Consider the following 21865-nt stretch of genomic DNA (forward strand, 5'->3'; position numbering starts at 1 on the left):
GGGTTAGCCTAGAAGTGAAAATGTGTGAACTTTTATTTATCTTCCATTTGTTAGTATTTGATCAATATAGCCTATACTTTGTCCAAATCTTAAGGGATTTTTATAGTTTCTTGATGGTTTCTCTTGAACATCAGCATGAAGTATTAATTCACTCCTTAGTAGCAACACTAGTACACCTTGGAACAAAACCATGCTCTGTATTGCTTATGCTAGGACAGTCCCATATCATCCATGGACTTGACTTGGTAGTTCATGATGTCTTTTGTCTATGTCTTTGTGTAGTCTAAGTGCTTTGAGAGGCCTTTTGGGCTAGAAAATTTGCTATATAATTAAATGTTTACTTACTTGCTTTACTTACTTTATTGCTAATGCAAACCTTATCAGACCACCACGAGGAAGTGAAAGAAATGTGAAGAATTTAATTAGATCCCAAGTACAATCAGCATAAAACATAAAAGACTTATTGTATCCCTGTGGGCAGACTCCCCACATCATATCAGAAAACTGTTTTGCACTTACCCCCCCATCACACATATTCTTGCTGCTGTGATCATCAACTTTAGAAGTTGTTATAAATCATTTTTTTTGTCATGTGGTTTTAATGGCATAGCCCTGTTCACAGAAGTGGTGGATGTGGCTTACTCAGAAACACCAGTGTGGATTGTCAAGGCAGGCAGAAATATCAGATATGATATTGAATCTCAAAAAGATCATGGTTCTTCCACAAGGATTTATTTTCACACTCAGTATTCTACAATGTGGAGAGTGGAACGTCCAAAAGCAGCATTTGGGTCTTTACAGAAATTCACCAGGCTGTATATAGGAAGGTTAAAAATGCTTCGTAGCAACTTAACCATGACAATTCTTAGGTATGCATACTTCAAAGGCTATAGTGTTTGAGTGGACATCTGAAACAAATGTAGTTTTTCACAATTTGTGTAAGGTTGAATATTTGTTTACAATATCTGAAGTGTTTTATTGTTTGTGAAGTGTTTATTATTGTTATTGTTTATTATTAACATCATTTAAGCTTACATGAACAATGAAATGGACAGAGAAAGAATCTAATGTGTCAAGAATATGTAATATTCATAGCAAACTTGAATCACATCCACATGGACACAATGGTGTGGATTGATCAGTCGGCTATTGTTTTCCCCGACTCCCTTATTTTCTCCAGAGCAAGGAGACTTCTTGGCACTTGACCTGGGCGGGACCAACTTCCGTGTTCTGCTGGTGAGGGTGTCTTCCAACAGCAAGAAGCAGGAAGTTGAGATGGAGAATCAGATCTACGCCATTCCTGAGGACCTGATGAGGGGTAGCGGCTCAGAGGTAAAGGGGATGCACGCACACACGCACACTTGGCTTTTCATTTCACATCCCACCCTATGAGTTTCTGCCTGAGCCACATCATTTGGCCTAAAGAGGGACATCATGAATTCACTTGAATGGCAAGACGTGTAAATGGCGTAATCACCCTACTAGCCATTTTGAGTCCTGAAAAGGCAATTGAGTGCTTCACTTGTCACAGAGACTAGAAGAAATGAACTGTAATCTCGGGGATGAATAGGAGTCTACCTTAATGTTCGAGAACAGAAACTCTCTCCATTGGAGTTCATTATAAATCACAGGTAGCCACTTCCTGTAACAACTTGCCGCTGGCTGCAAAAAAAGAGCACAATGTTTACTTTTTTTAGTCTCTGGCTCATGGGCTTGACCAAACCACCAGGTTGAAGTGCTTTGGGAACAGCTGAAAGAATGGCATTATGGAATTAATACGTGCAGTATAGCATGAATCCTTGGCTGCCATAATTTATTTAGCTGTTACCATAGTTTGCCTCAAGTAATGTAAGTGTAGAGTTACCTTTTTATTAACCTATTTGAAACCGCATGGATCTAAATCATTCAAATTATTCAATGACTCAGCATGAACTCCATTCAGGAAATTACCTTTTTAAATTATTATTAATATTATTATCAATCAGTTTCTATTTTTGTTGTTGTTGGAAATTGTCTTTTGTATATGTTTAAATAATAATGCTAAATAAATTGCAGCTTTTTGACCACATCGTTGAGTGTCTGGCCATATTCCTAGAGAAGCTGGGGATCAAAGACAAGAAGCTTCCACTGGGCTTTACATTCTCTTTCCCTTGTCAGCAGACCAAACTGGATGAGGTGAGCAGCAGTAACAGGGTGAAGGACTGGGGCTGCATGATTTAATCAAGTCAAATTCAAGGAAATTGGAAATCTCTGCCAACTTCACTGATCATGTGTTTTAATTTAGATATTGCATTAACTCATTGAGTGCCAAAAACGTAATAATACGTTTTTAGCTTTTTTTTTTTAAATTACGAAACTAGACACTCGAACACACCTTATATGTGATTTTGGGAACTCTGTGATGAATGGAAATGAAATATATGACTATCGAAAACTCATGAAACAGCACAATCTGGACATTTTATCTGGAAATTTTATCATAACTCGGTTGCCGCTTTGGGTCGAATCAGTGACTCATGCACGTCAGGTCAAAACCAGGCCATTTTCGTGGGTCTATCACTAGGTGGCAGTCTCGCCAGGTCTCGCTGATCACTTCCCGGAAAGTTTACACAAGTAAGTAACAGGCAACGTTATATCTCCATTTCTAGAAAAAAACAGCGATTTTGATGAAAACTAGCCACTGTTTAGCTTGGGATTTCTCAGGAACAGAGGGGTGTAGAAATACACGGTTTGCACCCACCGAGAGCTTAATGTCTCGCCTTTTAATCGAGCCATTGTATGTGTTCATAGCTATAACACAGAATATGCTGTGGCTGTACAAAAATCATCAACAATGGTCTAGATTGCTGGCACTCTAGGACAAAGCTCCCGAAAACAGCTTGGCATTCAATGAGTTAATGAAAGGAAGGTTTTAGTCCCTGTGAAGTACTTTAAGCAATGAGTTGCCCTTTAACATGACTTTCAATAACACATGGTGAAAATGTCTCTGATATTTACTGCTGTCAACAACAATGCCAGCCATTGTATTGTTCACAATACTTTCTTACTATTATTTTTTTCTAAAAATCTGCTTGACCTCCCCAGGTTGAGTAGAGTAGGAATTAAAACATCCAGAGTTCATGAATTTTCATTTAACGCTGATGACTTTGTGGAGCCTAATTGAAGCACAGATGAACGTAAATGGATGTCATAATAAGAAGTGGATAATTCTGAGAATTAGGGACTAGATAAGATAAGGTAATACTTTATTGTCTGTTACACAAGGTTACAGAAAATTGTCTTTGACAAGGTTCCAGTCACAAAGAAACATTCATATACAAACATATACAGACATATACAAACAGGACATGGGGTGTTGAAGTATCAACTGACTGTGGTGTTCATTTTGTGCTGTTCAGTATGGCTATTGCAGAGGGGATGAAGGTTTTCTTGTAGATGTTTTTATGGGCCAGTGGTACATTAAAACGCCTGCCTGATGGTAGTAGCTGGATGGAGGGGCTGAGAGGGGTCCTCTGTGATAAGGTTGGCATTTCACATCACAGAGCAGCTGTACAGCAGCTCTACAGCTGAGATGGGGGGGGGGGGCAGTTATTTTGGCAGCATACGTGACCGTATTGTATTGTGTTTTGATGGTGAGTTGGTTGTACCAGGAAGAGCTATTGAAAGTGAGAACTGATTCAATAATCAGTTGGCGGTAAGCCAACACATCCTTGCTGACCTGAAAAGTTCTACGTTTTCTGAGTAGGTGGAAAAGTTGTTGTGCTTTTTTTGTGTGTTGTGTCTGTGTGTTGTGAGAAGGACAGGGAAGTGTCTATTTCGGTGCCCATTTACCTGAATACTTGCACTTGTTCCACTGGCTGACCCTGGATACTAAGTGACTGAAACAGAGGCGATGCCTTGTCTCTGCCCCCACAGCATAGTTCTTTCGTTTTTGCGATGCTCCAAGGAGAGCTCAACAAAAGTTTGGGACAGATTATTTACTACCTGCTGATAGCGAGTTAGGGCTTCAATGTTGGACATGTGTGCAACTAAAGCAATGTCATCAGCATATTTAAAAAGTGCCATACCTTCACTGTTACACGTGATGTTGTTGGTGTACACAGAGAAGAGGATTAGGGATAAAACACAACCTTGGGGGAGTCCAGTGTTTAAAATAAGCTTTGCAGATTTAACCCCATTAAATTGTGGTCTGTCCAACAGAAAACTCTTAGTCCACAGGGTTAGTGTTGGGTGAACCTGAAGATCAGAGAGGTGATGTAAAAGTTTATCAATGCTCACGGTGTTAAAAGCTGAGGAAAAGTCCATGAATAAAATCCTGGTGTGTGGATGTGCTGAGTCCAGGTTCTTGGTGACGGTGTCTAAAAGTGTGAGGCTTGCATCCTCCACACCATGTCTTGCTCTATAAGCAAACTGGAATGGGTCCAGCTTGTCTGACACCATGCCTGATGGGAGGTTGCAGACCACCCTCTCCATACATTTGCACAGCACAGATGTCAGGGCCACTGGTCTGTAGTCCTTTAGGTCCTTAGCAGGTGCCTTTTTGGGGAATGGAATGATGGTGGATTCCCTCCACTGGTCAGGTACACAGCCAGAGTCCAGGAGGTGTTGAAACAGCCTGGTGAGAATGCTACTTAGCTAAGTATTCTTTTAGCACCCTGCCTCTAAGCTTGTCAGGGCCAGAGGCCTTGTGTGGGTTGACTCTGCGCAGTGTGGAGGTCACCAGCGGCTCATCGATAAGGAGGGGTTGGAGCTGGGGGTTGGGGGGGCCCAGGTGGGTGTTGTGCTGACCCCATTGAAACGGGTGAAGAAGATGTTCAATTTCTCTTCCAGAGTTGGGTCTGGGCCGGCAGCCCCTGCAGGCTTGGGTGTTCTGCCCATCATGATATTCAAGCCTTCCCATGCTTCCCTCGAATTCCCAGAAATCAACTTCTGCTCCACCTTGTTCTTATAGTCAGCTTGGCCTTCCTCCTAAACTCCTTCTCCAGTTCCCTCACCTTAGTTATTAAAACAATCCTGGAGATGATGTGTTGCCCTGCATATGACCTAACCTAAAAATACATTAACAGGCACAGCATTAATTAAAAATATTAACAGCATTGCCGAAGTCCCTTATTTACAAGGATGTAGCCCTGAAACCTAGAAAGGACAAATGCAGTTGTGCCATTATTTAGATATCCATTAGCTTTGTTTTTGTATTGAGCCAAAATATTTAGATGGTGAAAGATTTGTGTTTACTGACAACTTGATGAAGTGCATTAGGCCTAAACTCTTACCAAATTGTTTCAGAAGGTTTTAAAATGCAGTTGTTTACTCAATCCCAAATTAAAAAAAAAACATGTCCATATCTGTTTAACCCTGTCACCATCAGCATAGCCATTGTTTGTGTTGAATGTACAGCTCTATCTGTCATCATATTAAGCCTGCCCCATGCTGGATAAGCGATTGTGATTGGATCCCGGGTTTTTGATGATTCAGAAACGGGCGTCAGTGGGATCCTTTTCAGACGAACCTGCAGAACAAATTTGCCAATAAGTTATGCAATGGGTTCTCTCACTTGCTAATTATATGTCAGTAGCAATCAACACTGTCCTTTTTTATTTTAATTCGTTGCTGACTTTTTTCCCCCCTTCATTGCTTGTTTGTTTTTTCATTGCAGAGTATCCTGGTGTCATGGACCAAGGGGTTTAAGGCTAGCGGTGTTGAAGGCAAAGATGTTGTCAGCATGTTAAGAGCAGCCATTAAGAAGAGAGGGGTGAGATGAAACTTTGAAATGCTACACTATTTCACTCATTTCACTCAGTCTTTTATTCAGCTAATAAATACCTTCTCCAGACACTGACTTACTACAACTGCCCTTTCCTCCCCTTTGTCCTTTAGGACTTTGACATTGACATTGTGGCTGTGATTAATGACACCGTTGGCACAATGATGACCTGTGGCTATGACGACCACCACTGCGAAATAGGCCTTATTGTGGGTGAGTCATGCTCACAAGTGGGCCACTGTTTAGCCTCACTCCTTGGGACAAAAGCATGACACACCTGATGATTTATTTTCCCACTCCAAACAATAAAAGGTATTTATTATGACCGCAGCGAAGCGAAGTCAGATTTTTTTTTTTTCTTTTTCGCATGTCCAAATTTCCGTCAAGGATTCCCGGGACACTGAAAGACCGGGGTACACGAAACTTGGTGGGCATGTAACCCCATATGGATAGCATGGAACGTTAGCATCGTTAGCATCGTTTTTCGTTTTGATCTGTAGCCCCCCGCTGGACTGCACCCCCCGAAAGGAGGGTAGGGCAGACACAATTTTCTGTGAATATCTCGAGAACCGTAGGGTTTAGGAGGACCATTTTTTTTTTTGTATGTTGATGTCAAAGGGCAATGTCAACCCATTCCATAACCACTCATTTCATGTATAGCGCCACCTAGTTAAACACAAAAATGTGGTGTTGTAATCGCAGGTATCTGTGACCTAACATAGTCAAAACTGCACGAAATTGGAAGTGTAGGATCATTATGACACCCTCTGAATGCACGCCAACTTTCGTGGAATTCCGTTCATGGGGGGGCCACACAATAAATTAATTTATGTTACTATACACCAACTGGCCTGTACTGTAGGTGGCCGGAGACAGTTTTCTGTGAATATCTCGAGAACCGTAGGGCCTAGGAGGTCCACCGTTTTTTTTGTATGTCGGTCTTAAGGGGGCATGTCAACCCATCCCATTACCACTTATTTCATGTATAGCGCCACCTAGTTAAAAATTAAAAAGCAAAAAATTAGGTGTTTTCATCACAATATCTCTGGCTGACATGGTCAAAACTGCACGAAATTGAAAGTGTAGGATTATTATGACACCCTCCGAATGCATGCCAAGTTTTGTGAACTTTCGTTAATGGGGGGCCTTACAATAAAATAATGTATGTGTACATTTAGTGACCGTACACCAACAAGGATTCCCGGGACACTGAAAGACCGGGGTACACGAAACTTGGTGGGCATGTAACCCCACATGGATAGCATGGAACCATCGTTTTTCGTTTTGATCTGTAGCCCCCCCGCTGTACTGGACCCCCCGAAAGGAGGGTAGGGCAGACACAGTTTTCTGTGAATATCTTGAGAACCGTAGGGCCTAGGATGACCAATTTTTTCCGTATGTTTGCCTCCAGAGGTCATGTTAACCCATTCCATGTGCACACATTTGCATAAACAGATACACGCACACACATACATTCACAGTAATCATACGTATACACATACTCACACAGTAGACATATGTACGCATGCTTGCACATGCACAAACACACATACGCAGGCAAACACACAAGTACACACACACACACACACATAAACATAAACGTGTACACGCACACATGCACACAATTCAAGAATTTCTCAGAATTATGAACAGGCAAGATGGGGATGGGGTTGTATAAAATCAATTTTACATGTGAAATCTATGAACTAATCATGTTTTGGTACTTGTTGTCTAGCAGATACCAGTGAGAATTGAGTGTGGATAATGCAATTTAGTGAGACAGTTAGAATCATATAGGCCTTTCAGCGTGATTTATTTTTGTGGAAAAAATGTGCTGGACTGGGCGGCGGTCATATTTTGTACCGCTCTGCGGTACATCTAGTTTGATTTACTTTCCAAACAAGACAAAAAAAGAGAGAAAGTGAGTGAGGTGGCTGATTTGTCGCCCACAGGCACAGGCACCAACGCATGCTACATGGAGGAGATGCGCAACCTGGAGACGGTGGAGGGCGATGAGGGTCGCATGTGCGTCAACATGGAGTGGGGCGCCTTCGGCGACGATGGGGCACTAGATGACCTGCGCACCCCTTTCGACGTCGAAATCGATGCAGGCTCGCTCAACCCTGGCAAGCAGCTGTAAGTGACAGCTCTGAGCATGTTCTGGTTACTGCCTGGAAAGGCAGTACACATCTATCTATCTATCTATAAAGCAAGAAGCATCTGTGTGACTGTGTGTCCGGATGTCTGTGTGTCCGGATGTCTGTGTGTCCGTGGCACGCATATCTCGCTGACCATTTGTCAGACGGATTTCAAATTTGGCAGGTGTCTTGCTACGGGCATGAGAGAGTGCAGTGCCACTTGACGTTGTTTGAATAACAAATGCAAAAGATATCGTTAAATATATCAGTAAAAGAAGCACATTGGCTTTCGCCGCTAGCCACTCCCCCCCCCACACAGCACTGTGGGAGGGGGAGTGGCTAGCGGCGAAACACATGCAAAGCATAACCAGCAACGAGTGGCAGGCAGTGTGATGTCACTTAGGCCTATATGAATAGCCCAGGCTACTTTGGGCTGTCTTTAGACTTTGAATAAGCAAACGACAATTCCAACTGCAAGGTCCTAAATTGAAAAGAGCGATAATGGTCCCGAATTAAAGTACGTCTCAGAATGCGACACATGCAAAGCTTAACCAGCGACAAGCAACGGTTAGGATAATGTCATTTTTATTTGTAAAAAATGTCACATGCACATATTGTTATGTTATCTGTAGACCTATTCATTATTGAATGCTTACCTGGAATTATGTTTTTCCTCATCATCCTATTTTTAAAGCAGGCCTACCTGCAGGCATGTAATTGGGCTACAGGAATAGCATGTTTGAACGGGCACTGCACTAGTACCACTAAACATGAGTTTATTATACATATTGAAATGTTAAGTTCCATGTTTTTTGCCTTGTCTTAGAGGGTGTTACAAATAGTAAATATAAAGTGTTTTAACCCACTGGAAATACTAAGCCAAATCCATTATCAGTAACAGTAGTACTGTACTTAACAGTAAAATCATTTGTCATTATTTAGGATGTGTGAACCAAAAGACTTTAGCCAGTGAAGGATGTTGGTCATCATGAAGTTTCAGTGTTTTTAGCTACAGCCTTTTGTCTTGATTTGTCCCTGGAAGGTTTGAGAAGATGATTAGCGGGCTGTACATGGGCGAGCTGGTGCGCCTTATCCTGGTGAAGATGGCCAAGGAGGAGCTCCTGTTCCAGGGCAAGACCACACCAGAGCTGTTGACAACAGGACACTTCCAGACAAGCTTCATCTCCGCCATCGAGAACGAGAAGTCAGTACAATCTGCTGTTCTACGGTTGCTGCTGTTCTGTCCTCATTTTAGTGGTTTGGTGGAAATGGCAAGGTCTAAGTTCCCACATTTAGAGCAGAATCCCTCATGGGTTTTCCCCCGAAAGTATGTTGAAGTGTATGGCTGGCTCTGTACTATGCTTCCTGTTGCAAAGATGTTGCAAAGCTTGCTGAGACTCCCCTCTATTATTATGACCGCCCCTAGCGAAGCGGTCATATAATGATTGTCAAAGTCCCCCCCCCCGTCATCTACTTCCTGAATTTTTGGTCAACGATACCCGGGACACAGAAACACCGGTACACATGAAATTTGGTGGGTATGTAGCCCCACTAGACTTTTACGGAAAGATTTTGTTTCGTCCCCGGGAGCCACTCAACTTCCTCAATTTCGAGGAAATTACCAGTGCATGAAAATATAAACATACTGTATATTAACATAAAATGCCAAACAAACTTTTATTTGGAAACAGTTGGCAGGAGTCATAGTTGATAACAACTGACAGTTGAAATGGCTGAACAGTTAAATAGTTGAGTAGTTTAAATAGTTAAATTATTTAATAGTGAATTATTGTAGTGAGGACATTTATTTTGAAACAGTTGTGGGCAGAGGAAATGGTAGTCTTAAGAGAGCTAGATTGTATGCTTAAAGCCTGAGACAGAGTATATAGTTTAAAGTTGAATGTAGATAGTGTAATGGATGTTGATAGACAAAGTTGAATGGATGTTGATAGGCAGATTGTTTAATGGATCTTGATGGATAGTTTAATGGGTGGATGAGTGAATGGTTTGAAGAGGATGAATGGATAGAAAGTTGGATGGAATGTGCCTTATATCTTTGTAGAATGGAGAGACACAGAGAGTTGGCCTAGTTAAGCAGAAAGCGGTTGATACAGGTGCAATCAGTTTAACTGGTCCTTTGATGGGTCCTAGTTGAGCAGCTGGAAGTTGATACAGGTGCAAATCAAGTTAATTAGTCCATTGTGATGTCATAGTGCTAATGTAAAGTCTGTGGGGAAAAATAAGCTTGTTTTTTGTTAATATCTCAAAGTATAAAGTTTACAAAAGTGAAAAATACATTCCTCAAGTGTCCTTTTCAAGACCTACGTTACAAAGTTTGAACGAAGTTTCTACGTTAAACGGTTGAAGCTGAATTAGACGCAGAAATTTGGTGGTAATTTCCTCGAAATTACATTTTCTAGTTCCCATTTCTTCTTGAAGCCGAAATAAATCTGAGGATGTTTATCGGACATGCTTGGTTTTTACTGCAGGTACGTTAATCTTATAATATCAATAAGGACCTAGGTAATGTTACCGTTAGCGTTGGTTGAGTGATGGAGGCCAATTTGATTGATTGCATTTGTAGAAAACTATAAATGCGGTTATACCAAGCAAATTGATAGCAGCACTGTAATTGTATCTTTCGACTGTCATTTGTTGCACGTGCTACAAAAATCATTCTGTGCAATGGAAGATTTACCAATGTTACACCGGTCTGATGCACGAGACGCCTGTTTATTTGTTTTAAGTGCGTGCAGGGTGTGAGAGGGGAATCAATGTGCTTTGATTCCAGCTTGGTAGTTGTAGTCTGTGAAAATAAAAAGCACGTGTGTGTGAAGTATCCAAACAATGACACCTTCATTTCATTATGGCTGCTTTAGCAACACACCTTAAGCTACTGTGTAGTGGGTCCCATTTAGAAGTGGCTACTTTATTTGCGCTTTCCTTGACTCATGGAGCTGCGTGAATTTTATTACAACTTTTTCGCCACGATATGGCAGTTAAGTTTAAGTCCGCTTGATACTGTAAGGCGTAAGCCATTGGTTTCCAAAGGAGATTTTATTTGTGTCGCCAGCATAGCCTATTGACAATTTATGTTGTAAATAGGCCTACCTTATAAGCCTACCTGTAGCTTAGGGAAGCTAACAGCTTTCTATTAGGATCTAGTTTGTTAGTTACAGTTTTGTCATAAATCCCTGATGCATTTTTGCATTTAGAATAGCCAGAGCGTGGATATCTCAATCGAAAAATTAAACAATATCGGGTGCCTATGGACTAGGCTAGGTGAACCCAGCCTGATCTGCCCGCTATTTATTTTTTGATTTCTTAAAAGATTGAGCTTGGTCTGGTGAAAGCCAGACTAGCCATGGACCTCAGTTACACAATGCAAGGGAACATGAATCAGCATACATTTGCACGAACAATAACGGACAACAGCTCTTCAACTTTGGCCCGTTAAAATGTGTATGAACAGTCTAGCGACGCATTTCATCAAGGCCCATTTGGACATGTCAGTTATTTGCACCACTGGTTAGATGTAAAACAGCATTTCGTTTCAGACTACTGTTACTTAATTTGTGCATTGACAATAAAGTATCACATGAACTAAAGATGACTAAAATCTTTTGTAGAAGAAGAAACATTCACAAAAAATCCATCCATCCAAAAATGACCTTTGTTTTTGATAGCTGTTGAAAATGGCATGGAACTGACAGAGATGTTTTTGTTTATAAATAAATTAATAAATAAATAACATTATGCTGATACCTTTTGCTTTTCCCAAATATAATGTAGCCTACAGGTGTAAGTGACCTTTCATCAATCCAGTTGCAATGGATGAACTGTGATGAACTGCCCTACTTGTGATTGTTTAGAGATTTTAAAGGTTTTATAACAATGCTACATCTTCTTTGGCTATTCTACAATCTATTCACCTTTTCAGCACCAGTAGGCTACTTTCTGTGCAGCCGCACACACACACTCAGGCATGCCAAACAAGCATACACAAAAGTTTCAAGAGTGGGGGATGGAGTAAAAGATGGAGACATTGAAGTGTGATTTATTTTCGCGGAACGGATGTACAGGACTGAGCGGCGGTCATATTTTGTACCGCTATGCGGTACATCTAGTTTGTTCTTGAAAGTTTTCACAAATTACAGATACACACAAATGTTAATCGCCAGTTTTGCCAAGTGTGTTTTCTATTGCCTAGATTATTTATTTATTTTATCTATCTATTTATTTATTTATTTATTTATTTATTTATTTATTTATTTATTTCAAATGAATAAAATACATGAATAGATTATTTCACCCTTATCTTTGTGCTTCTGTCTGTTCTGCAGACTACTTCTGTTTTTAATGTCCGTGTCACGTCTTCACTCCCCTCTCACTGCAGGAATAATCAGGGTTTGCTGAATGCGGAGCAGATCCTGCAGGGCCTGGGTCTGACCCCATCGGCAGAGGACTGCGTGGCCACACAGCGCGTGTGTCAGATCGTGTCCACGCGCGCCTCCCAGCTCTGCGCCGCCACCCTGGCCGCAGTCCTGCGCCAGATCCGGGACAACAAGGCTGCCGAGAGGCTCCGCACCACCGTTGGCGTTGATGGCTCTGTCTACAAGAACCACCCTCAGTGAGTTCCCACAGGCTAGCACTCTGGAAGAGTGCTTGATCCAGTCACACTCACTCACAGAAACAAGGAAATGAGAGTGAAAATGGGTGCATTTCCAAGCCCCAACCAACAGTCTGTAAAGTTTTGGTCAAAAACTAGGCAGCTGACCTGCATGGAAACTGCCTGGCAAACACCAGCAGCATACTTGGCTATGATAAAAACTTGTTAGCATGCTAATTAGTGTCTTTTTGGGCTCCAAAATGAATTTGAAGATGGAGCCAAAACAGCTTACAAAATCTGAATGCCTGAAAAAGTGGCAAATTTCTTTGTTCTGTTGCTTCAAACTGAAATTACCCGATTGAGGAAATTCTGAGGAAAAACTCATTCACTCAGGTTGTCTCAAGGTTTTTCTTTTACGTCATTCTTCACGTCATTCTTCCTTGTGTCCGTGGCACGCATATCTCGCTGACTGTTTGTCAGACTGATTTCAAATTTGGCAGGTGTCTTGCTACGGGCATGAGTAAGTGCAGTGCCAAATTTGACGTTGTTTGAATAACAAATGCAAAAGATATCGTTAAATATATCAGTAAAAGAAGCACATTGGCTTCTCCTATTGTCACCCTCTCAGTTGCTTTTCTTACTCCCACTCCCTTTCTGGCTCCATCCAACCCCTGCTCTTGTGTCCTTGTTTTCGTCTTCTCTCAGGTTTGCCCGGCGACTCCATAAAATGGTGCGGAGGCTGGTACCTGACTGTGACGTACGCTTCCTGCGCTCTGAGGATGGCAGCGGTAAGGGCGCCGCCATGGTAACGGCGGTGGCATACCGTCTGGCCAATCAGCACGCCGAGCGGCAGCGCATACTCGACAAACTGCGGCTGAGCCACGACCAGCTGCTGGAGGTCAAGAGGCGCATGGCCGAGGCGATGGAACGTGGTCTGTCCCGTGACACGCACGGCAATGCCACCGTCAAGATGCTGCCCACCTACGTTAGGTCCACACCCAATGGCACAGGTTAGTGACTGAGAAAACGGTGGGGGGGGGGAGGGGTGTGGAAGGCAAGACCGATACATGCGCACACACTCAGGAAGTGTGACACCATTAGCTTATCGTAGCATTATTCACTGGAAGTGGGTGCAGACATCTTGGAAATTCAAACTCCGGGTACTTGGGGTTTGAACGAGCTGACGAAAGGACAAATGGAACGCATCATTAGCCTATATCTAGCCTAGAGCTAAAAGGGAGTTATAGGCTTTCTGGGTTATTGCACGCACAGAAAAAAGGGTATGTGTCCTCTGGGGTGGACAGCAAATACGCTAATTTCCCAAAAGAGTTGGCATGTTCCTTTAACATCAGGTCAAGCCAGAGAAATAGAAAGAGAGAGTTGCGACCCTCTTTGAAACCTGTGCTAAATGGGTGTTTCGCAGGAGGGCAGGATGCATTTCTGGATGCTGGAGGGTGTCATCTATTATCACCCGGAGAGAAGAAATAGGGAGGGAAAGTGAAAACCAGCGCCCTAAGTGGTTGCGTTCCTATCGAAGAGCAGCTCCAATGTTAAGTCCCATAGACCTATTTTTTTTTAAAAATACTGTGAAGCCAAATCAGCGATCTTATCCACCAAAAATATTTTTCAGTGTCTATACAGTAATAATCTTCTAACTGTGAAAATGCCAGACCATATTTTGCCTTATTTAAAAAAATCGAAATTGCTCCTTTTGTTTCATAAACGAACTACAAAAAAGCCACGTGACTTTACCCTTCGACGTTACTCACGGTAGCATGGTTTGTTTATTAGCCTGGTTAGCATTGCCACTTAACACTTACTGCCAGCTCTTCATGTGAGTAGAAGCACAACACCAGTTATCCAGACATAAAGGTTATCACCACGCGGTTTACATCACCTTCCGTTATTACAAAAATATGTAAGCCAGTTAAGCAAATTGCTGTATTGATCAGTTAGAGATTAAGCGCCCAAACCTGTGACGTCACATGCAACTGTAGTTTGTTATCACCATGTTACGACAAAAACTCAAAACAATTCAGCTGATCCTAAAAATAAGGTATGACCACTTGAAGCAATAGAGGTGACCCCAGTGCCGAACATATGGAAGGCATTAAATTAAGATCCCAATATGCACCGAGATATATTTTTTTCTAAAAAAAAATCCCATCCCCTCCGCTAAACTCTAGGAACACAACCACTAGATGGCGATGAGATTACTTTCCCTCCCTATACTCTTTTCTGATTGGCTGGCAGGGGTGGCTTTTAATTCTGAATAACAGGACACCTATGAAGTAAATCTGGTAAAAAAAGTTGAATCGCCGTTCCATATCAATGATTATGAATGGTAACTATAACAACCATAGTAGGACGACGGTTGAGCCTGGAGGCAGGCTTCACAACAATGGAATCAACTGTAAACAAGCTAACTGTCCATGCTATCGTTGTAGTAGGGCCAACGAAAGTTGTAGCCTACAACAAGCTGAAATAGTAGGCTTCTTTTTAAACGGAACCGCGTGTTTCCTTTGCGTGCTATAAAGGCATGGCTTTACAGTGGCAACCAGGTGATAAGCGGGATAACGGCCTTTGAGGTGTGTCCAGTTATAGGGAATTAATGGACTCGGGTGGAGGCAATTCCGCTGCGCGTCGAGGAGTTCTTTGCCTCTCGCCCTCGTCCATTGATTCTGTATAAGAGGACACCTCAGCGGCCGTTATCCCTTACGTAACTCATTGACAACTAGGGCTGTCACTTTTGTGAAAAAATCCTGTTCGATTTTTGAGACATAAGTGTTCATTGAATTGATTGTAAAATCGATTTTTCATGTCTAATGACATTTCCATTTTCAACGCTAAATATAGACCAATCCACAAACCACTAACAGGCATTAGGATGAACGTAAAGAGGGCGCTTGTAGACGCAAGCCAGCAATATTTCTGACGATTTATTGGCGTTAAGTTTCGCGCACAATGACAAATTGGAGTGCAACATTCTCGAAAAACAATAAGCCGAGTGGACTGCCATTACATCAGTGACAAACATTACTGCAGTCTTCAACGTATCTGTGTCTGTGTTTACGATTAGAAATGTCAAACAAATTTCGCCTACATAGAACTCGATTGCACAGTTTGCATAGCCTACCGCTTTGTTCTTCTCCATACTTTGATATACCAAAAATCCGAAGTAATTCCACATCTAACTCCTCAAGTTATTAGGGCCTGTCACTCGTCTCTCTCATGTCGCACAGGTTGATCGCGTTGTCCTCCATTTTTTGGCAAAACACGAGCAGCACAGTAGCAGATTGAAACAGCTGTTTCCGGTGCGTAAAATTGATGGGAATTTTCTTTTTAGCTTTCGCAATGCTTACTGCACTTCGGAATTCTTTTATATTCTTATATTCTTGTTTGTGAATTTTGTTACATCTATCCTTTTTATTTGTTTAATTTGTTTAAAATGAATAGTGTACATATTTGGTTAAAATCGATTCCCTATTTTAGTTTTCGAAACTTGTGTTGTTTGGTCCAATCGATTGTGCAATCGATTTTCGAACGTAAAGTGACAGCCCTATTGACAACTGACCAAGTGATTGGCCGTTTTCAGTTCCAGAAATCCCATTATCCGGAAACTGGCATGGAAAAGCTGCCATCTTTTTCCACGGTCTCCTATGGGAGTGTTGCCACTCTGTTTTCTCTACCACTCTGGGTTAGGCTGTCAGGTTATGGTGTTGGGTGAGATAAGGGTAAGGTACTCAACACACAACCCCAGTGTGAAGAGGGGGATTGAGAAAGGGCTAAATATATTGGAGTGGCTCAGTAGGGCCATTAGGAACTATCTGCTTCACACTTTTGAGAAACTGAGCACTGATATGGGATGTGTATGTCCCCGATGCCAGATGCTTCAAAGACTGTGTGGAGAAAGAGGTGTAATAAGCAGCTCACCCCCCCCCCCCCCCCTCCTTAATACGAAGAAATGAAGAAGCCCTCGAATATTGGGGAATTAAGAAGAAATGGTTAAATTAGAAGAATTTGTCATCACATGTACAGTGCCTAGAAAAAGTATTCAGCCCCATGCTAAATTTACTAAAAAGAGGAATAAAAAAAAATCATCTTTTGGAAATGGATCTTAATGCCTTAATTAAAAAAATGAGAAAATATCCAACCTTCAAGGACACCAATTTTCTTTGTGAGTGAATAATGTATCGTAAATAAATAAATGTTCTTCATTAAAATACAGGGTGCATAAGTATTCATACCCTTATGCTAAACCTATGTTTAATTCCCATAGAGGCAGATTTTTATTTTTAAAGGCCAGTTATTTAATGGATCCTGGATACTATGCACTATGATACTATCCTGATAAAGTAGTTCCCTTGGCCTTTGGAATTAAAATGGCCCCACATCATCACATACCCTTCACCAAACCTTGAGATTGGTGTGGTGTGTATTTCAGTTGGCCTATTAGCTGGTTTGATGCTCATTGAGCTCCATGCAAATCAAACCAGCTAATAGGCTTTTTTTGGTCAACTTTAGCATGGGGCTGAATACTTTTTCTAGGCACGGCCCTTCACTTAGCCTATTTGATGCTACAAAAGGCTGAACAGAGATGCAGGAGATTGTTGGGTGTGCTGAGAAATGGGCATGGCAGCAGGATGGGTTATGTTTGCACACTACGGGTGAAGCAGGGTGTTGGGCATCTCATCATAACAGTGCAGAGAGAGAGATGAGAAATAGATCAGAGATGGACAATATGTGGACTGGTGCACTGACCAGTAAAAATGTTTGGACTTTCCAGTCAACATTCATGCAGTTCAATTTACTTCTGTAATACATTGTGTCTGTCTATTCATTACACCAGGGTCCCTGCGGATCCTTAAAAAATCGTAAATACAACTTTCGGTTTTGTTTAAATTGTCTGGAATGTCTTGAATTTTCGAAAGGGAGGTATTACATTTTCGTATGGGACCGCCGAGCGAGTGAAATGTCTCCATCCGTTTTTTTTTTTTTATCCGCAATTACATTTTGGGGGAAGCATTTGTTCTGTGCAGGTGTCATCTGCATTCTGTAGATAAAGAAGTAGGAGGCTACTACTGGAGGAAGTGTAGTGGTTGCAAAGTGAAGATGTTTTTAACATGTGTATCACTAAAGGTGTGAAAACGGCAAGAAAAAATATGCCTGTCTCTTATCCAAATTTCAGAGGTGGACAAACTGAGTTTATTTGCGTTTAGCCTCCACCACATCCCTGAACCTAGATAAAGAAAATGGTCAATGTCATTCTCTGCTTATTATTGTCACAATCACACACACCCATATCAACCAATTAGCCAATTGTTTTTTTCCCCACGAAACAACTTCCAGTCAACATCTTCAACACCAAAGCATCTTCAACACCAAAGCATCCTCAAGCCCAAGCTTGCCGACCAAAGGCGTAATGCACTCTAAAATAACTGCTTTAATGAAAATTATGTCAATCCCTTAGCAGCATAGCGTTTCATAAACCATGGAAGTGGAGACTGCTGGTCAAATTATGCCCGGTGCTTCTTTCACTTGTCTGATAATTTCCTGCACAATTTATGAAGGAACCACAGACTGACAGAAAAAAAGTTTTCGCAATTTGGAGGAAATACACGTTAAGTTCATCTGTTTGCATCTCTCCAGTGTGTGTTGCTGGCCTAGCCTACCCAACAGGGAAGTGAATAGGCTTGCTTGTCAGCTTTTCCCAGTACTTTGCAAACCACATATTCCATTTTTTTAAATGTCGTTGACTGGCTACATAGAAAAAGAAAATACATCTCTAAATGCGTTCATAATACCTTGTTGCTTGAGATGAAATCAGCAGTTTTTTTCAGCAGAAATAATATTCTAATAAAAATAATATGCGAGGAGGACCTTTGGTGGGTATGTAGCCCCACTATAGCCTGGCGGGCCATCCTATATCATTGAAATGTATAGTCTGGAATCGAATCATTCACCTGCTTAATCCAAGGGGCGGGCAGAGAATTGTCTTTCAAACTGCCTAGGCATGCAATAGGCCAGCGCTACGACCATATCCGTATCCGGTCGGCAAAACGGCAAATACATCCTTCTTCGAAAGGAATGACTTAAGTGCATTGTGTTGCTCTACTTTCAAAGAAAAGCACAAGTCCAACTCCTCCAAAGTTGACGCCAACGCCGATTCAAACAACCGCTCTTCGTTCGCCATAGCCACCTTCCTTGTTGTTCACCGTTGCAGGATGTCGTTATCCTGTTAAGCCCGCCTTAAGACTCTCTAACGAAATAGAGCGCTGTGATTGGAGAACATCCACAGTGTTAAGCCAATAGAAATTCCTATGGTTCGATACTAGACGTACAGGCTGAGCAAATTAATTTGCCGCCGCTAGGGTGCGTCTAGATTTCTAGGCTAGCCCCACTAGACTTTTACGGAAAAATTTTGTTTGGTCCCGGGGGCCACACACATGCACGCACACACACACACACACACACACACACACACACACACACAGGCATGCACATAGTATCGGCAATTATAACGGGCGATACATAATTGCAAATTCAGTAGGATTAAAGTAGAACCGCACTGCAGCTCCACCTCTCCATCGGGCCCCAGTGTCTTCAACCCCCACCAATGACTGAAGTGAGAATTCCGAAGGCGGCCACAATCCCATGTCTGATGTCAGGTGAGTTCCATTACTGTGGCGTTTCTCTTGATGTGGCTGTCCAAACCTCTCATTCAGGGCCATCATAGTGTCTGTAAAGGGTGTCTGGGAGTGGATATAGGCATCAGCTATGATTTTGGCCTCCTCCAACCTTAGGTGGTCTATTAAGACTTGGTACTTAAACAGTTCAGTGCTGTCAAGGGGCAACAAGTTCTCTAGGGCAATCTTAAGATGAGCAAACTCACCAGGGTCTCGATGAAAGAGGTTAGGGATGGTTGGACGGGGCCCACGGTAGGCCGTGTCCAAGCTGGTGCTCTAATAGGATGGCCTACAGTACACTGGTGACTGCCTTGACGCGTAGAGGGGGCACTGATAAGGTGGTGGACGCTGGGCTGGCCGAGAGCAGAAAGCATAAGGGTTTGAAGGCACTGCATAGGGTGTGGAGGTTAACTTTGGTGGAGGCGGAGCCAAACCGGGCCAGATAGGCCGCTGTGGCAGTGAAATAGCAGGAGCGCGGGTACCTTTATGATAGTTAGCTATAAAGGGGCCCATGGGCTGGGTCTGCTGGTAGCGGTTGGCCTGGTGACGACTGATTCCGCTTGGCTGCTAAAGTCTCATCCTTCAAGACTTTTTAAGTTCACTCATTAGCCTGTTGAGGCGCTCAAGGACAGGTTGATTGTTTGAGGGTGATGAATCATTACCTCTCCCAAAACGTGGTGGCAGCCAGTTATTTCCCTCATCATCATCCTTGCTGGCTGGATCTAAATGATGGGCGTGCACCTCTTCTGTTGGCTGACCACACGCAGTGTTCACCTGCTGCTGTAGCTGCGACTGTAGCAAGTCGGCACGTGTTGCTCTTAAGTCTTCTAGGTCTGCTGACAAGCGCTGGTAGGACTGCTGCAGCAGGAGCCGTTCATGCTGAATCTCCTCTAACTCTGTTCTGAAAACTGTGGCTTGGGGAGTTGCATTATGCGGTGCATGACAAGGAGTACGATGATTACGTAACCTCTCCTGTTCTCCATCCTGATGTAGCTGGTGGGCTAGCTGCGCCTCCTCGTCATGTAGCAGATGTCTGTGGTGGAGGGCAGCATCCCTGCTCAGCTGCGGGCTCAATGGAATTGAATATAGAGAGGTTAGGGTGGTCTTCTTGGCCGCTCCCTCTGAGTGAGTAAGTCATTCCTTCCCTTTCATGTCCATACCAGTGAGAGCCAAGGCCATTGAAATCAACCTCGTAGTCTTCATAGCGGAGGGGGGGGGGCGTGCAGCGCCGGGGTCGCGCACCATAGGCTTCAAAATCTTGAACATCCATCTCGATCTAGGTTGAGTGCGATGTATATCCGGCTCGAAGGACCATTAATGTAGGTGAGGTAAAGGTAAATTGGAAAGGACTGTATGATGTTGTTTGGGTTCACCAGGCTCAATCTAGAGTGCCGGCCAGAGCACTGCTTAAGGCCAGGATGTATGTTGAAGCACAGAAATGTTGAGACTGAGACAGGAGGCTGAGGAATTATGTCACTTTTATATATGTCACTTATATTGAAATTAGAAGGACATGGATGTGTATGTGTGGTTCTGAAATAAAGATAAATAAATAATACGTTTCTGCGATTTGGAGTAATGTTGCATGCATCACTGAATGATATCAGTTATCTGAATAATTGTGCTGTGCATACCCAGGGTACAGGCAGCCAATGCCATACTTATTAGTCTAGTATACAGGCAGCAGAAACATGTTCACTCACTAACATGCATATAAACATACTACATAAACCATAGTCATAATATCAATACCAAAGAGTATAGGAGTAACGAGGCGAAACTCGATAGAACGTCCCATTGCAACAAACGCACCCATAACCGAGCTGCAGCTCCGCCATCTTGGACTGAACGCAACACAACTGTCATAGAACTTAATGATCTCGGTCCAGATTAAAAAGTTTCTTGCAGTATAAAAAAATACATATCTAACCTTTTCTCATACCCTGAATTCCCCAACTGTCATAAATCGTGTTGAGAAATGCAAAATATGATGTTATTTTGAGGTATTATATAATTATTTTCGAACGAAAGGGGTGGTAATTGGTGCTTTGATTTACGAAGCTGATCAGGGGCACTGATTGTAAAGTAGCCTACTGTTAAGAAAATGGATCGATTTCTAAGAGAAATGAAATTGGTAGGCTATGTAAGATTAGCCTATTTACCTTTTCATCCAACGTATGTCCCTCGTCGTGAAATGATTGCATTATCGTTTTGCCGCTTGCTGATAGCCATGTATGCTAGTTAGTTAGCTTCTCTAGTCATTCCAGTTGACAGGTTGGCTAACGTAGCTTGAGCTAAGTGATGGCCGTCTATTTTGTTTCCAGTTTAAACATAGCCCTACTGTATTTTCAAGTAGACTTACAGTCCGGAGGGAACAGTGATGTAAAGTAAACTTTCTGTTATGTTGTAGATTAAAAATCCATTGTAAAGTCTTTCTGTCAAACTTGTTGTAGATCTGCCCAGTGAATGTACATGATCTGTAGCCCATGTATTGTATGTAGCCCTACATAATATTATTGCCGTTTAATTTAAGCGGTGTGATATTCAAATATTTTTTTTCTTATACATATGAGCTGTAGTGTTTAAAAGTGAACTAGTGGTTCGAAATTGAGCACAATATACTGACCAATCTTGCTGGTTTACGTTGGCATGTTCTGATTGAAGTCAA

At 42.3% G+C, this 21865-nt stretch overlaps 1 protein-coding gene across 3 annotated transcripts in view; it reads left to right on the forward strand.

The window, feature by feature from the left end:
• Positions 1-21865, forward strand: part of hk2 (hexokinase 2) — a 50708-nt gene that overhangs the window by 10132 nt on the left and 18711 nt on the right. For all 3 annotated transcript variants that reach the window (XM_042101052.1, XM_042101055.1, XM_042101054.1), the window contains exons 3-10: positions 1181-1332; positions 2056-2175; positions 5657-5752; positions 5878-5977; positions 7717-7900; positions 8945-9106; positions 12299-12532; positions 13217-13521. In XM_042101052.1, the coding sequence (XP_041956986.1) occupies positions 1181-1332; positions 2056-2175; positions 5657-5752; positions 5878-5977; positions 7717-7900; positions 8945-9106; positions 12299-12532; positions 13217-13521 (1353 nt within the window). The remainder of the gene's footprint in view (positions 1-1180; positions 1333-2055; positions 2176-5656; positions 5753-5877; positions 5978-7716; positions 7901-8944; positions 9107-12298; positions 12533-13216; positions 13522-21865) is intronic.

The sequence above is a fragment of the Alosa sapidissima genome, chromosome 8, assembly GCF_018492685.1.
Source record: "Alosa sapidissima isolate fAloSap1 chromosome 8, fAloSap1.pri, whole genome shotgun sequence".
NCBI lineage: Eukaryota > Metazoa > Chordata > Actinopteri > Clupeiformes > Clupeidae > Alosa > Alosa sapidissima.